The 16,862-nt window shown below is 40.8% G+C and overlaps 1 protein-coding gene across 1 annotated transcript; it reads left to right on the plus strand.

Annotated features, from left to right (window-relative positions):
• The first annotated feature begins 11,798 nt into the window (after positions 1-11,798).
• On the plus strand, positions 11,799-15,848 carry LOC124171699. The gene is made up of 2 exons (XM_046550955.1): positions 11,799-12,779; positions 15,761-15,848. The coding sequence occupies exons 1-2, from the start codon at positions 11,952-11,954 to the stop codon at positions 15,767-15,769; spliced, it is 837 nt and encodes a 278-aa protein (XP_046406911.1). The 5' UTR covers positions 11,799-11,951; the 3' UTR covers positions 15,770-15,848.
• The last annotated feature ends 1,014 nt before the right edge of the window (positions 15,849-16,862 follow it).

Consider the following 16,862-nt stretch of genomic DNA (forward strand, 5'->3'; position numbering starts at 1 on the left):
GATGCCCAAATTTTGCATCAGTACTCCAGTAGTCAGCTAGCTGGTGTGGATAAATAATCCTCATGTGGAAGATAAGTTCCAGGAAAACTTGGAACTCCTCTACTGATAGTGTTTTACAGTCCCTTATACGAGCTCTTTCGGAGACACTATGAAGAAAGAGTTCCTCCACAATTATGTTTGATCAACAACTGACTGAAAAAATCTACCCATAAATAAAAGATCAAAATATTCGTGTGGGCTGTCCGCCATCCAGAAGGGATATTTGGAGGGTCCACCAGATTATCAACCCACACAATACTGCTTGGTTTAGAGCAGTGTTTCCCAAAGTGGGTGCTACCACCCCCTGGGGGGCATTGCTGTAGTCTATGGGGGCGAGAAGGGGGCAGCAGGGGGGTGCCGAAGGGTCCTGACAATGTGACAAATGCGAAGGTTCCGTAATCTTCCTTTTGACTTCGTTTTCCAGCTTCGCTTCTAAAGTTTAATTTGTTTCCCGCTTATGGAAGTAATTTAAATCATGTCTTTTCTTATATTTTAAAGTAGAAATGCTTGAAAAATATTTCCAAGCCTTTCTTGCACAAGGGAAATGTTTGAAGGGGTTTAGTTTCATTTGGTGTATCATTGGTACAACTTCACGACACAGAGAACTTAATTATTTATTAGTCATTGTTTTTAATTTAATTATTACAATGTTCCTCGTTTGGTTAGTTAGTATATGATTCTGATTATTGTTTGAAAGATACCGATGAGGGGGGGCATTGGGTATAGGTTTATGGATCCAAGTGGCTGGAAAAAGTTTGGGAAACACTGGTTTAGAGGGTGTTGAAGGTCAATATTCAGGAGAGGGAGAAGGGAAGGGTATTCGGATGGAAGAGGGAGGAAAGGAAGTAGCAAAGGTACAAGTTGTGGTTAGGGGTGGAATACTGAACCACTGGCTCCAGAAAAAGGGCCCAAAGACTGATTAGAAATAACTATTGTCTCCCTCCTAGATGTATGTGTCCCTTATGTTTTCTTCTACCACATTGTCACACCCGCTCTCCACATCCTTTTTCCCCTCATTGCAAAATTGAGGAAAGAAAAAATGTCCTCAGAGTCCATCTCTGTCACCATATGGGTCTACTTTTCAAAAGGAAGCTGCTCTGAAAAGTAAAGAATGTTACTGGAGGGAAGAGAGAGAAAGTGCATTTTTTTAGAGGAAAAAATGTTGAAAGCCTAAAAAAATGTGTGTTTATTGAAAACTCCTAGAATTCCGAGAACCCTAAATGATTTACACCCCTAATATTAAATCTGAGAAAATTACGACTATATTTCCATGAGAGTTAACTGTACATATCTACAAAGCATAGCAGCAGTACTATTATATAATGTTTGACGGTTAGTGAATGCCTACCATGGGCAACCTATGCCACCCATCTTTCCAGTGGCTTGCTGGATACTATGCGCACGTAGATAGAAATGGGTAGGTATTGTGGCTACTGAATAATTTACAACATCAAAAGTGAGAACACACTGAGGTCATGGTAAAGATAAAACTTTTGTTTGCAAATTTTTCGTAAGCAGACAAGCATAATAAATCTTCATTAAGTATAATTCTTTTGATGCAACACGTACTTCTTTTTAATTTATTAACTTTTTTGCACCTCTACAAGCATTACCATAATTATAAAGGCAATCGACTAAAAAATTAGCAATAAAATATTTACGTGAAGTTGGAATGAAAATATATAAGCTTCTTAAAAAGAATAAAGGAAAAATTATGCTGAATAACATCCTCAGAATACTCACCATGGGGGTAAAATGGTTCAACCTCTTTAAAAGCATTACGAGGAGGTAAAGTAAAGAACATATTTCAATGGGATAGACGCTAACCGTCAGAAATATGAAAATGACTATGAACAGATGAGCCATATTTTTTTATGAAGGGAATAGACTTCTCTCCCATTAAAAAGGGATAATTGGTGCTTCACCATAATTGAAAAAAAAAATGGCTAAATAATTATTTATTTGAGGGGAAAGAGTAAATTTTTCACCATTTACTGCAGTGCACAAAGATTCATGGACTCCCAACTTAACAAATGCATGAGACAATCTCTTACCTACCATTGGGCTGATGGGCTGAATTTGGTGCAATAATGTTGCATACCCGGAAGAGATTCAACTGCATACATTCAGAGGCTTATTCCACTTCTTGCTCCATCACATTCTGAGGCACTATTAGGAGAAACTTACACTATAACCTATAAATTGGGTAGTTGATAAGAACTTAATTTCCCAACTTTGCGAATCATAGGGTGGTAGGGGTGAAAAAGGGTTGTGTTGCTGTCTGCGGCATGAATTAGTCACACGACAGGCATGTGAATGCTCCACGCACTCTCTTTATAGAGACTTGTTTCGGGCTTACTTTGTAGGAATTCTAGCATGAAGTAATTAAAGCTTACTGGCAATTTTACACACATTAATGCAAATTATATTGAAACTGATCGAAAAAGGAATACGTATTATTAATGGAAAATTGCCAGTAATTTTTAATTAACTAACATACTAAGTGATTGCAGGGGAAAGAGTTAATTTCGCATCATTTATAGCAAAGCACAATTCAGGGGCCCTAATAAATTCACAACCTAACAAACGTATTAGAAAGAATCTGTTACCCACCATTGGGATGATGGGCTGAATTTGATGCAATGAAGTAGCAAGCCTGGAACAGTGCACATACCATAATTGAGTGTTATCACATCAAAGGTCACTGCACATATCTATGACTAAATTTTTTTCGATCCTATCATTGACTAAGGAATTGGCATAGTAGCTGATTTCAATACAGTGCCGCAAATAACTGAATGAAATACAAGTGACTGACCATTAGATTAAAAATGATGAATTGAACCTATACCCAGGCATTTACCAACTCTCCCTTGCTAGCGCCACTCCCTCCCCAGGTCATCACCGAAGCCAAAATGATCGTACTCTGCGACACAAGAGCTTCATTTTTAGGAAATTTTAGTTCTAATACAGCTGACTTTAAATGAGAATTTAAAACTATTGCCTCTGCATCCTCTGAGCCTCGTGTAACTCAGATATGAGATTTAAGAGGAAGCATCAGCCCCACTCATCTAATTTTTTTACAAGTCAAATGGTCTAAAACTTATACCTTCAGAAAAATCTGTGGAATATAGGTAGAGATATATATAAGCATAGAGTATTCTTTCATTTATGTGGGAACAGCAAAGCTTGGTTTAGCTAATAGCGGCTCTTGTTGGCCTGATAATAATAATAATAATATTTATTTGCCCAAAGGATACTATATGTCATGATACAATCATAAAACAAGTATATAGGGCACGTCAAAATTAACAAATTCACATAAGAAAATGTTACATTTCAGATTGAAGATATGACAGTGAGAGGTTCCCTATCCGTCTCCTTCCATCCCTATCCTTTCCCTGGAGGAATCGTTGGGCTCTCATCATGGAAGTGCTTCCCCTTCTGAGGAGTGCAGGCATAAAAGTCTCGGACTTAAGTCCTGGCCCTCAGGAGTTAAACCCCACGAGTCTGCCCTGGGTACTGGTTATCTTTAAAACTTCTGCTGATATATACCTTCAAGTTTTCGGAGTATGTAGACACTCATCAACATTTGCCTATGTCTCATTAATTAAAATTTCACATTCAAGGAACCCTCATTGAAGAATTGTATCATTAGGCTGAGCACCCCGAATTCGGAATTCCCTTATCCACGAACACCTGTAATCTGGCAATATTTCCCAGATGTGTTTAGCAGGAAACATAACTTTTGGCTCATTAATTTCGTCTTCACTTGTTGTAAAGGCCACTGCACACTGTGAACGATCATGCAAATGAAATTATTTGCTGTGAATTACAGAAAAATTTGTGAATGAAACACTATGTGCATGATCCAAGAGGACTAGAGGAGGCCCAATTCGATCCCATATAAGGCCAATTTCTGTAGCCACTTTGGCTGCATTTTAATGTTTTTAAAAATGTCCGCAGTGTGGTGAGGATTGCAATATGATCCACTTTTTTCCAATACTTCACAGGGCAATGCTTGTAATTGCAAGGAATAGCATTGAGCTTTTATGGATTTGATAGATCACATCATCATGTACATATATCTGAATATAGTACCCCCTTTATTTCCAAAACTGCCCATGGTAAAAGTAAGGACGACTATAATTCAGTGTCCGGCGATATATAGTGGAAATGTTTTATATTCATGAGGATAAAATAAAATGGTTAACTTCCACACACTTTTTTATTAACAAACTACCGACCCGGTTTCGACCTTGATAATGACACTACGTGTCGAAACCGGGTCGGTAGTTTGTTAATAAAAAAGTGTGTGGAAGTTAACCATTTTATTTTATCCTCATAAGGACGACTATATTCAAATACATTTTAAAAATTTTTTCGTGATACTGAAGCCTCAAAATTAGGGGAGGGAAATATATTCATAGGGGGGCTATATTTGGAGAAATACCATGTATAAATTTTGGTTAAAACTGCTGATTACACCTTATTTCCCCATGAAACTCAAATAAATTTGTCTGCCAGCGACTTGAGTGTGACTTTTGCAAAATCATTATTAAATGCATAGTGGTTGACAACACAATTAGCGGCATTTGAGGATCCTCTTTTGTAATATTCGTGGCATAATCATTCAATGAAAATTAGAGCATGTTCTACTTTCGGTCACATGATCCCATAAATGATGGCAGTGCAAATAATTTCATGGACTTGGCGAGCTTTTTACCACAGCAGGCAGTAGATTGACATGAGTATCTGAACTTTTTGATTAAGTCATTATAAAATATTATTGTACGACTCTTAAGAAAGTACTCTACAAAAAAGATCTCAAATAAAAGATATTGAAGATGTAGAGGTACATCTTCACACACACACACAGTACAGAATCCAGAGATCTCTGCATTGTGTGAAGACCTTGCTGCAGAGACAGGGAGAAGATCGATCAGTAGAAATGGGAAGTCTGTGATACATTAAGACATTTTATGAGCATTCATTTCTATCTGCCCTTTTGCATTACTACCTAATAGTTTGGCGCAGCGAGGCAGGGTTTTGGGGGTTAAAACCCCCCCCTAGAGTTCAGAGAAATTTTTAAGTTTAATCCATTTTACTGAATTGGATTGATATTACTAATAGAATAGTGTAAGGATTAATAAAATATCCCTCATAAAGCTGTAAAACTCACCATTTTGAACCGTTAATCTTAAACTTCCGTAATTTATTTATCTCGCACCTACTGTTTATCCTGGTGGGTATTCCATACCTCCACACACACTGGTATTAGTTGCACCTAAACCCCCCCTAGCCTTAATTCCTAGCTGTGCCCCTGCAAGAGACTGTCGTCTTCCGGTGATGGTAACTTAAGTTGGTGCATTCTTTTTCTTCTTCCGTGATAAGTCCATGATTATCCACTGCCTAATTAATAATCTCAACAGATATGCCTTGAATGGATTCATGTGTTTTTGAAGTCTGGGAGAGCTGAGGATAATTAGGGCCATCAGTGACCTGCTGCTGCGGCTACTATTTTCTAGTTTTCTAGGAAGTCAAAAATCTAAATAGTGCTTTTTCTTATTTTAACAATGCTTTCACTCCGATGTTTTTCCCTCTCAAAAAAAAGAAGGCCACTCGGGGAGTTTGAAGGGATTAGGCATGACCTAGTTGACTGTGGCCTATATTTTCCTTTTCTTTTAGTTATTTCCTGAAGTGAATATTTCCTCAATTTTTGAGTGAGTTGAGTCTTTCCTTCTCAACTTTCTGTTCCGTACACTAAGCCACCATGGAAGCGCCACTCGAAAGTCATTGAGTTGCATGTACAACAGCACATTGGGCCACTTTGGTGGGTTGGTCGCACTCCTGGAAGTGCAGCCAAAATTGCGGAGGCCCCCGACTTTGCTCACCACCAGTCAAAAAGCATTGAATCATATGGAGCACTGCACGCTAGCGCTTCTCTGTGGCGACACCAGTAGGTTTGCTTTGTTTTGTTTTTCTTCTGTGTAACTTGTGATCATGGTGAGGCTTGACGTGGAACGTTTTATCTTAGAAGTGCAAACCATGCCAGAGTTGTGGGACATGAGTTGTGAAGTGCTGGGGGGCAGCTAGGAATTAAGGCTTGGGGGGGTTTTAGGGTAACTAATACTTGCGGGTGTGGGGGTATTGCATACCCAACAGGGTAAGCGGGAGTTAAGGGGGACCTCCTCCAGAAAAAAATTAAGAATAATGGTTCAAAATGGCGAGTTTTACTGCTTTCTGAGGGACATTTGATAAATCCTAACACTGTTCTACAAGTAATACTGATACAAATAAGTAAAATGGATTAAACTTAAAAATTTCTCTGAGCTCTGGGGGGGGGGTTTATTCCCCAAAACCCCCCTTGCTGCGCCACTGGTGAAGTGTACTCGGACAGAGATGTAAAGCGTAAAAAGGGGTGTATCGAGTATTTTATCCTTGTTTTTTTTCCTTTTATTCTGCAAGTAAAAAACATAAAAGCAAACACATAAGCTTCTTCCCCATCCATCACGATTAATAAGAAAAAATGAACTGAGCAAGTGTGGTGGCTGATGAAGTGGCTCACCACTCAAGGTTACTCGCCACCAAACGCGGTTCCAAAGTGGTGCTTTCATGGTGGCCTAGTGTGCAAAGGTCCCTTAAAAGTGTATACCAGGTTGCTATTTAACACATAGTCCTGGGAATAGCCCTTAGTCATAGTCCAAAGGCCTAGTGTCCAATATACGTAATGACATATGTGTGGCTGCATGATGTGTGAAGCACAATGGCGCGATTGGTTGCCTATGAAGGAGCTCTGTGACACTAGTTGCTATGCATTGCTGATGGTGAGGGGGTATGATCTTCATAGTTGATCACACAAGCAGATCCTGCAGCAGTTGCCTCTCTGATAACTTCAGCTCAACATTACCCAGATAGCACAAAGTAAGAGAGTTATCTTTTTCTTATGGTTCCTTACAGAAAAAATTGATAAGCAGCTTATCATAAGCTAAGGGAGTTATATAAGACAAGGATATGATTTTAGGGAAGAATAGGTAAGGAATGTTGTCAAATATCCCCAGATTAACATAAGCCCCTTCTGTTGGAGTGCCAAAGGTGGCAGAACAGCGTACTACACATGCTATGCTGCTCAGCCCAACATGAAAATAAAGCATACCGGTGAAATTCAGTGAGTCTTTATGAGGGCTGAACAACTGATAACAGATTTTCCCATAAATAGAAAAAAATTAACAACTGCAAGCAACCGGCTGGTGAAGATGCAAAATATAATGAACATACTTTTTCCTTGTGGCGGAAAGAAAAACATAACCTCCAAGAGAATCAAACGTGTGACCCTCAGATCAGCAGCTTTGTATGCTAACCACTACACCATGGCACCTGTAGGACATGTTAGGCATAGTTATGTACCACTTTAAAACCCAATTAAATAGAAAAACTTAGCTGCTGCATGCATGAAACAAATGGAAATTATTCAAGGTCCAAACAATCTAATATTTATGAATTTTAATTTAAGATCTCATAACCCGATGAATAAAATTTATATATTAGAGATTCCTTTCTGGCATTTTTATATTCTACGTCGCTATTCATGTGAAATTATGTGCTTTTCTTACAACCGTGGTTTTGCCATCATTTTATAAATATGAATAATTTTTAAATTATGGCCGTATGATGTTATTTCCCTTTATAATAAAGAATCACCAAGAATAAAAACACTATTCTTACACATAAATCCCTTTCCCCTGGGCTACGACCTTGTCGCGGTGGAAAGGCTTGCAAGTTCCTATGACCCCTAGAGCTGCAATGGTGGGATTAATTCTTAATTATTCCCGGTATGGCCACCCATGCTAGATAGGTTGAAGGGTAGGAGCCAGACGAAAGGTAGTCTACATGATGGTGTCACGTAAAAAACACTGTTGCAATGGAAGTGGGAAACTCTACCAACTATCTTTTCCCTGAAAACATGGAGTACAACCAAATGAGCCTCAGAATCTCATCAAAAGGGACCCGTCCGCAAAGGGCGGGTGTCATTCATGGCAGCGAGGTGGGCAAGGTCCTCAGGGTCGTCAACATGCAAAATCCTTGCAGAGACTTATCATCAGCAGCAGCAGCAATGAAGAAAGAAGAAAAGACCAAGATGATGGAGAAGAAGAAGCCGGCTATAAATGTAGGGATGTGGAATGTGAGGACAATGATGAGGGTGGGGAAGTTAGATAATGTCAAAAGGGAAATGGATGAAGGGATGATAGATATCTTAGGATTATGCACAGTGAGGTGGAAGGATGGTGGGGACTATTGTAGTGATGGGTATAGGGTTATATATAGTGGGGGGAGGAAAGCTAGCGAGGGGTGGCTTTAGTATTAAATGGGAAGATGGGTAAGCGAGTGGTAGGTATAGACCAGGTAAGCGATAGGATTCTGGTGGTAGAAATTGAGGTGTGGCCCACCAACCTTGTAGTGGTTCAAGTTCATGCCCACAAGTAATCATAGGGAGGGAGAAGTAGATGAGGTATATGAACAGCTTGAGGAAATAATCCCAGGTAAGAAAAATCTAGTAGTGATGGGGGACTGGAATGCCTCATTCGGGGATGGGAGGGATGGACACGAAATAGGAGATTTCGGACTAGGAATGCAGAACCACAGGGGAGAGAAAGCAGCAGAATTTTGCAGGTGAAACAAATTATTCATCACAAACTCATGGTTCAGTCATCAAAAAGGGTGAAGGTACATACTCATGGAAAAGTCCAGGGGGGTGTGGGGAGATATCACATAGACTACATTATGGTAAGACAGAGGTTTAGGAATAGTGTGAAAAACTCGCACAGCTATCCTGCAGCGGATGCAGATTCAGACCACAACCTAGTGCTCATGAAATGCAACGTAAGATTCAAAAGACTTAAGAAAGCAGGAAGGCAAGGTAGTGGATTGTAGAAGCGCTGAAGGGGACTGTGAGAAGAGAATATCAGGAACTAGTGGACATTAGTATATGGGAGATTGGAAGTACACAGACTGTAGAGGAAGGGTAGAGTAATATCAAAATGGGAATGATCAAAGTCGCGGAGAAGTCAATTGGCTCTGTTGACAGCAGAAGGATAAAGAAGCCATAGGTTGCAGAGGCAATGGTAAAAGAAATGGAGGAGAGAAGGAAGTGGAGGAATGTGGACTCAGAGGAGGGCAAAAGGAGTATTGGAAACTAACAATCGATCAAGATGTGAAACTAAGAGGGCAAGGGAGGCTTGGTGGAAGAAGCAGTGTGAGTAAATGGAAAAGTTTCAGAAGGAAGGAGAATTCCATGTCTAAAATTAAGGCTAAAGATGGGAGGATGCTAACCGAGTGAGAAAAGGTACAGAGTAGATGGAAGGAATACGTGGAAGATCTGTATGACCGAAGAAACAGGCTGGAGAGATTGACTTAAGAGGAGGAAAGTGCAACGGAGGAGGATGATCTTGGGCCAGGGATCTTAGATTTGGAAATCGAGAGACCACTTTGTGATATGAAGGCTTGGAAAGCAGTGGGTGTGGAATATATCCCGTGCAAGCTCTTGAAGAATCTAGGGAAGGATAGTAAGAAAATGTTTTTCGATCTAGTACTCAGGATCTATGAGGAAGGATGTTAGCCAGAGGATTTCGTGAAGATGGTTTTAATTCTGCTACTGATAAAGAAAAAAGCTGTGGAATGCAGTGATTATAGGATTATTAGTCTAATATCGCACATGGCAAAAATGGTGCTGAGGATACTGAACAGACAAATGGAGATAAGGGTAAACAAGTATTTGAGCGAAGATCAGTTGGTTTTAGAAAAGGGAAGTCGACTCATGATGCAATAGCAATAATGAGGTCCCATATGGAGAGGAACCTAGAATATGACCAGGGCGTGTATGCCTGTTTCGTGGATTTTGAAAAAGTATTTGATAGGGTGAACAGGTTAAAGTTAATGGATAAACTCAAGAGAATAGGTGTAGATTGGAGGGATAGACGACTGATTCGTAATCTGTATGTGGCCCAGACTGCGCAAGTGAGGGTAGCGGACGGAGAATCTGGGTGGGCAAGCATTGACCAGGGAGTGAGACAAGGTTGTCCTTTATCACCACTGCTTTTTAACCTATACATGGAGGAGATGGTAAGAGGAGCGTGGGACGAGTTGGAAGCTGGAGTGAAAGTGGGAGGAATGATGTTTAAATCGGTAAGGTATGCGGAATCAGGCGCTCATCTGCCAGTCAGCAAGGGGACTGCAGGCTCTAGTGGATGCATTAGATGAGCGGTTCGAGGAGTATGGGATGAGTATTAATCACAAGAAGACTAAGGTAATGCAGTTTTGTAAAGTATCGTGAGCGAGGAATGTGAGACTCAAGATAAAAGTAGGTGGGGAGAAGCTTGAGCAGGTAGAATAATTTAACTATTTAAGCAGCGTATTAGAGGAAAACAGATACAATAGTAAGGGCATCCGGAAACGAATTGCATTAGCAAAGGAGGCATTCATGCACAGGAAGGAGCTTCTGAGAGGATCGTTATGTAAGAGTTTAAAGAAAAGGTTAGTGAAGAGTTCGATTGGGAGTGTAGGTCTCTATGGTGCAGAATTGTGGACACTGAGGAAGGAGGACGAGAGAAGATTGGAGGCATTTGAGATGTGGGTATGGAGAAGAATGGAGAAGGTGAAATCGACGGAGAGGAGGAGAAACGATGAAGTGCTGGACATGGTGGGTGAGGAGAGGCAACTTTTAGACGAGATACGGAGGAGACAGAGGTTTTGGATGGGGCAAGTACTAAGCGGGGAGGGGATGTTAAAAACGGTGTAAGAGGGTAGAATTTTAGGTAAATGAGGGAGGGGAAGGAAGAGAATAGGATTTTTAGATAGATTGAAAGGGAGTAGGCCTTTCAGTAAATTGAAGAAGACAGTGCTGGAAGGAAAGGGAGGCTCCCAGATTACTTCTTTAGTGTACCATGGAAATGTACCTTAATCGGTAGAATACTATTATTATTTTTTTTAATTATACATAAATTCTTTGATGAATTCTCTAAAATGATGGGATAATAACAACATCTACGGAAGTGCTGAAAGTTTGGCCTCCATTTTGTCATTACTCTGGATGTTTGACAGCCTGGCTGTAAGAAACCCATAAGAAAAGGCCAACAAGCTTAATTATAAGAGCCTTCCTTATTTATTCCTTTCACCTTATCTCAACGACTTATAATGTGGTGGCCGGGTACCACATGGCATGCTGTCTGGCATTGTAGTTTACAGCACTGTGAAGTGGTGTGACACATCCTTGCAAACCACTTTCCAGAATCTGTGATGATGCTACCACACATCACAGTCATGGATCCAAGTGCCCTTGGAAACCAGGGCTTTAGAGGTTTAAAATGTAAACTATGTAATGGCTGAGCAACTTACATCAATGAGGAGGAAACAGCTGAATTATGTTAAGCTGTAGTTGAAGATTGGGAATATTACTGTTCATATTTTATCATGCCTTAAAATTTTTATGATAGATTTGGGAAAAAGTTGTAAGAAGTATAGGAATGAAAAAACTGACGGACTGAACAAAAACTGGTGTTGAGGAATCACCAGATATTTTTTTTCGCTTTATTATAAAAAAATTAATATTCAACAAATATTTCAATTTAAAAAATTTCTTTTTCTGAAACTTTTAAAATTAGGTATACATGCGCTATAAGTAATATCACAATTGAGAATAACAAATTCTCTTAGTTCCAAAACATTAAAAATGAGTAAAGGTGTACTGCATTTAATGCGGTGTGATATATTGTCATTGTTATTGTTTGTAACCTGCTAGACATAATTTAGTGTGTCATTTGTTTTGGCGCCAAACAATAAATGGAACGCTACCTTTTAGCGTCACTTGCACGGTAACCATCATAGCGTCAAGTCATTACATTGGCGACGAGGGCGGGATGCCGAATTTTATGGAGAAGTTTGTGTTGGGGGTGGACAATTGGGAGTCCTATGAGGAGAGATTGGACGAGTACTTTATTGTGTTGGACTTGGGAGAGGAAGAGGTGCACGCAGCTAAGAAGAAAGCGTTGCTGTTATCGTCGATAGGGAAGGAGGCGTACGAAGTCGTACGTAATTTGTGCGAGCCCAAGAAGCCGTCGCAGTGCTCGCTTGATGAAATCAAGGGTAAGCTGAGGAGTCATTTCAACCCTCAGAAATCGGCAATTGCTGAGAGGCACAAGTTCCATCAGAGGACACAAGGGAAGGAGGAGAGCGTCCCCGAGTTTGCAGCTGGCCTTCGCAGCGCGTCGCGTCATTGCAAGTACGGCGGATTCCTGGATGAGGCCCTGCGAGACCAGTTTGTCCTGGGACTCAGGGATTCGGCTATCGCCCAGGCATTGTATTTGGAGGACGAAAGTTTAACTTTCGCCCGAGCAGTGGAGATAGCCGCATCCCGGGAAAAGGCACTGGTGTACGCGGAGACGAGTAAAAACGCAGCAGAGGGAAGAAATTTGGAAGTTGGGGGAGGCGCAGCAGAAGTGCATTATGTGAAAGGTGAGATGGAGGAAGACGACGACGCCGAGGCGGTGCATCGAGTAGGCACGGGAGTGCCAGGAGGAAGCTCCCGTAGATGGCAGAAGCAGGAGAGAAGGCCACCAAGTGTAGACAGGTGCAACTGCTGTGGTTACGTGGGCCACAGGGCTGCAAGCTGCAAGTACAGGTCATACAAATGTGACATTTGCAAAAAGACAGGGCACCTTAAGGCAATGTGCAGGGAAAGTAGAAGGGTAAGTGCACCGAAAAGGGTATCATTTCAAATTTTGGCCGAGGGGGAACAGGATTTTTCCGAAGGTCGCTGTTCTTCCTATGCTGATGATTTTGATCTTGCATTGTACAACATAAATACTGCTATGATTGGAGGGGTGGGTCCTTGGTATGCTGAAGTGATAGTTAATGGTATAGCCCTGAAAATGGAGTTGGATTCAGGCTCATCCATCTCTGCAGTGTCAGAAAGATGTTATTATAAGTATTTTTCTAACTTAAAACTTCAGGATACTCGAGTAAAATTAAGGTCATATGCAAATACGCTCATTGAACCCAAGGGTATTGCGGAAGTTGATGTAGTGTATCAGGGGTCTCATGCTAAATTGCCACTGTTTGTAGTAAGGAATGGAGGGCCGCCATTATTGGGTAGAGATTGGCACAGTGCACTGGGCCTACCTCAGCCGGTGCAAAAGGTATGCTCGTCACAAGTCAAGTTTGGGGAAGATGTCATGAAAAGCTTCAAGGATCTGTGGGATGAAGGGTTAGGGACCTTCAATGGGGGGGAAGTCGCCCTTCACTTAAAAGCAAATGCAACACCGGTGTTTTGTGCTCCCAGAGCCTTAGCATTTGCCCTTAGAAATAAAGTTAATGAGGAGCTTGACAGATTGCTGGAGCTGGGTATTTTGTATCCAGTAGATTTTAGCGATTGGGCAACACCGATTGTACCAGTAATGAAAAGCACCGGGAAGGTAAGGATTTGCGGGGATTTTAAAATTACTTTAAACCCAAATTTGAATATTGAAAGGTACCCCCTGCCTAGAGTGGAAGAGGTCTTTCTTAAGTTGCAAGGTGGTCAGGCATTTTCAACCATTGACTTGTCCCAGGCTTTTCAACAGCTAGTTTTAGCCGAAGATTCACAGCGTATGTGCACAATTAATACCCATAGGGGCCTTTTTAGATATGCTAGGTTACCTTTTGGTGTTGCATCTGCCCCAGCCATCTTTCAAAAGATAATGGATCAAGTGGTTCAAGGCCTTTCAGGGGTGGCTTGTTTTCAGGATGATGTAATTGTTACAGGCTGTAATGAGGAGGATCACAGTAAAAATTTGTATGCATTGCTAGAAAGGTTGCAAAAATTTGGATTTCGAGTAAATAAGCAAAAGTGTAAAATTGGTTGCGAGTCAGTGGAATTTTTGGGGCATAGGATTGATAAAAGTGGGCTTCATGCAATGAAGGATAAAGTGGAAGCCATTGTAAAATCACCAGCTCCGAAAGATGTCCCCCAGCTAAGATCTTTCTTGGGTCTTGTAGAATATTACTCCAAGTTTTTACCGGGCCTAGCTTCTGTGCTGTTTCCTTTGCATGAACTTCTTAAGAAGGGTGTCGTATGGTTTTGGTCAGCAGACTGTGATGCAGCCTTTATGAAAATTAAAAGGTTAATCACATCACATAGGGTATTGGCACATTATGATCCAACTGTAGATGTGATATTAGAATGTGATGCTTCACCATTTGGCGTAGGTTCGGTGCTGCTCCATAAATACACCAATGGAGAGGAAAGGCCAATTGCCTTTGCATCTAGGTCACTGAGTAGTGCAGAAAGGAATTATTCACAAATAGATAGAGAGGCTTTGGCCATCATTTTTGGGGTGAAAAAGTTCCATCAGTATTTATATGGTCGTCACTTTGTTTTGAAAACAGACCATAAACCGCTGCTCCACATTTTTGGGGAAAATAGAGGGATACCACAAATGGCTGCCAACAGGTTACAGCGCTGGGCAGTAATATTGCAAGCCTATGATTATGAAATACGGTATATCAAAGCAGAGCAAAATGTAGTTGCAGATGGATTATCTAGGTTACCCGTGGAGCAGGAGTCAAATATTACAGAGGAAATCTCCTATTTGCAGGTAGGAGAAAGTGAATTTCTTCCTGTTACCTCAAAGGTAATAAGCAAAGCTTCTCGGGTGGATAAATGTGTAAGTAAGGTAATTGATTTTTGCTTGTTTGGCTGGCCAAGTAAGGTGGGTGAGGAGTTAAAGCCATATTTTGATAGGCGATATGAGTTGACAGTGGAGCAAGGTTGTTTGATGTGGGGAAATAGAGTTATAGTGCCAGAAGGGTTAAAACTGAAAATATTGTCAGAGTTGCATTCAGGGCACTTGGGGATGGCAAAATCAAAATCATTGGCAAGGTCATATGTTTGGTGGCCAAAGTTGGATCAGGACATTGAAAAGATGGTAAAGTCTTGTGAGTCCTGCTTATCAAATAAGCCAACACCAAATAGGGTACCATTAAAGAGTTGGGACTGGCCAGAGAAACCATGGCAAAGACTACATTTAGATCTGGCAGGACCCTTCGTGGGAAAGATGTTTATGGTTTTAATTGATAGCCACACAAAGTGGCCAGAGGTAAAGGAGTTAAGAACTAGTTCAGGTGAGGAGATCATTTCTCACCTAAGAAATGTATTTTCTGTCTTTGGACTCCCGGAGCAGATTGTTACCGACAATGGCCCCCAATTCACTGGTGGAGAATTTGCAAAATTCTGTGAAATGAATTGTATAAGACATATATTTTCTCCACCATATCATCCAGCAACCAATGGGGCTGCTGAAAATATGGTAAAGATTTTCAAAAACAAACTGAAAACCCTTTTGCACTCAGGAGTTCCCTTGCATGTTGCCTTGCCCAGATTCCTTTTTGACTATAGACTGGCACCTCACTCTACCACGGGGGAAGCTCCAAGCAAACTGATGTTTGGAAGACTCCCGCGTTCTCGGCTCGCGGTAGTGAAGCCAAATACGAGAGAGGTTGTTACAAACCACCAAAGGGCTCAAGGAGGAGCTCAGGGGGGTTCTTTTGAGCGAGTGTTTAGAAGTGGTCAAGAGGTGATGGTGAAAGTTTACCCATATGGTATAGGGAAGTGGGTGAAGGGAGTGGTGAAAGAGGTTCTCGGTACAAGGAACTACAAAATTTTGACTGATGATGGGAATCTCATTCACAGGCATACTAATCAAATCCAGGGCAGGGAGACAAGAGTGACAATGAGGGAGAGGCCAAGTTGTGTGCAGATTGAGGATGTAGCTGTTGCTCCAGAAATAGCTCCCAGAAGCGAAGAGGTAGGCAGGTCAGAAGAGGGATCGGTGCAATCTGTGGGGGGATGGGAGTCTCAAAATTGTGTCTGGGGACCGAGGCTGCCCAAAGTGGGAGGGAATGTGAATGACCAGAGTGTGACGGAAAACAGTGTCCCTCAAAGGAGGTACCCTCTTAGAGAGAGGAAAAGAAGGGAGTGTTTGGATTTGTGAAGTTTTTTTTTTCTGCTTATTTGTAATGTTCAATTTGTAAACATGAAGTATGTCTCCTTTGGGTGTTTGGATTTGTGAAGTTTTTTTTTCTGCTTATTTGTAATGTTCAATTTGTAAACATGAAGTATGTCTCCTTTGGTTTTTCTTCTCTCTCCAATATAGAGTTTCATTTTTTTTGTGATGTTGCAAAATTGTAATCGAATTTTTTTTTTGAGGGAGGGAGATGATGTGATATATTGTCATTGTTATTGTTTGTAACCTGCTAGACATAATTTAGTGTGTCATTTGTTTTGGCGCCAAACAATAAATGGAACGCTACCTTTTAGCGTCACTTGCACGGTAACCATCATAGCGTCAAGTCATTACATGCGGCATGCCTTTACTCCATATCTCTAATTGTAAGACCTCTACTACATGTCTCCAATTAAGAGTAACTCCTCTCAATCAGGTTCATCAGCAGTTGTTAGCAGTGGGTACCAGTACACCCTGGCCCTCTAACTTCCTATTAACATACAGCACAAATGACTTCAAGCACAAATATGTACAACAATCTTTTATAATAAATGAAAATAATATAAATAAAATCTTGATGATGGGGTTGAAATACTTAAGTCCTATACATTGTTGTGATTCACATATTTCTTATAAGTTAAAGCTATCTAAAACCATCTAAACTATCTAAAAATCCTCATCATTCCACTTATTGGAATAGCTACCTCATAATTTCAAATAAATTCAGATATATTGCCTATTTATATCAAATATATTATGAACAGAATTTTCAAGCACTTCAACAGCTCA

Source organism: Ischnura elegans, chromosome X (assembly GCF_921293095.1).
Source record: "Ischnura elegans chromosome X, ioIscEleg1.1, whole genome shotgun sequence".
Taxonomy (NCBI): Eukaryota; Metazoa; Arthropoda; class Insecta; order Odonata; family Coenagrionidae; genus Ischnura; species Ischnura elegans.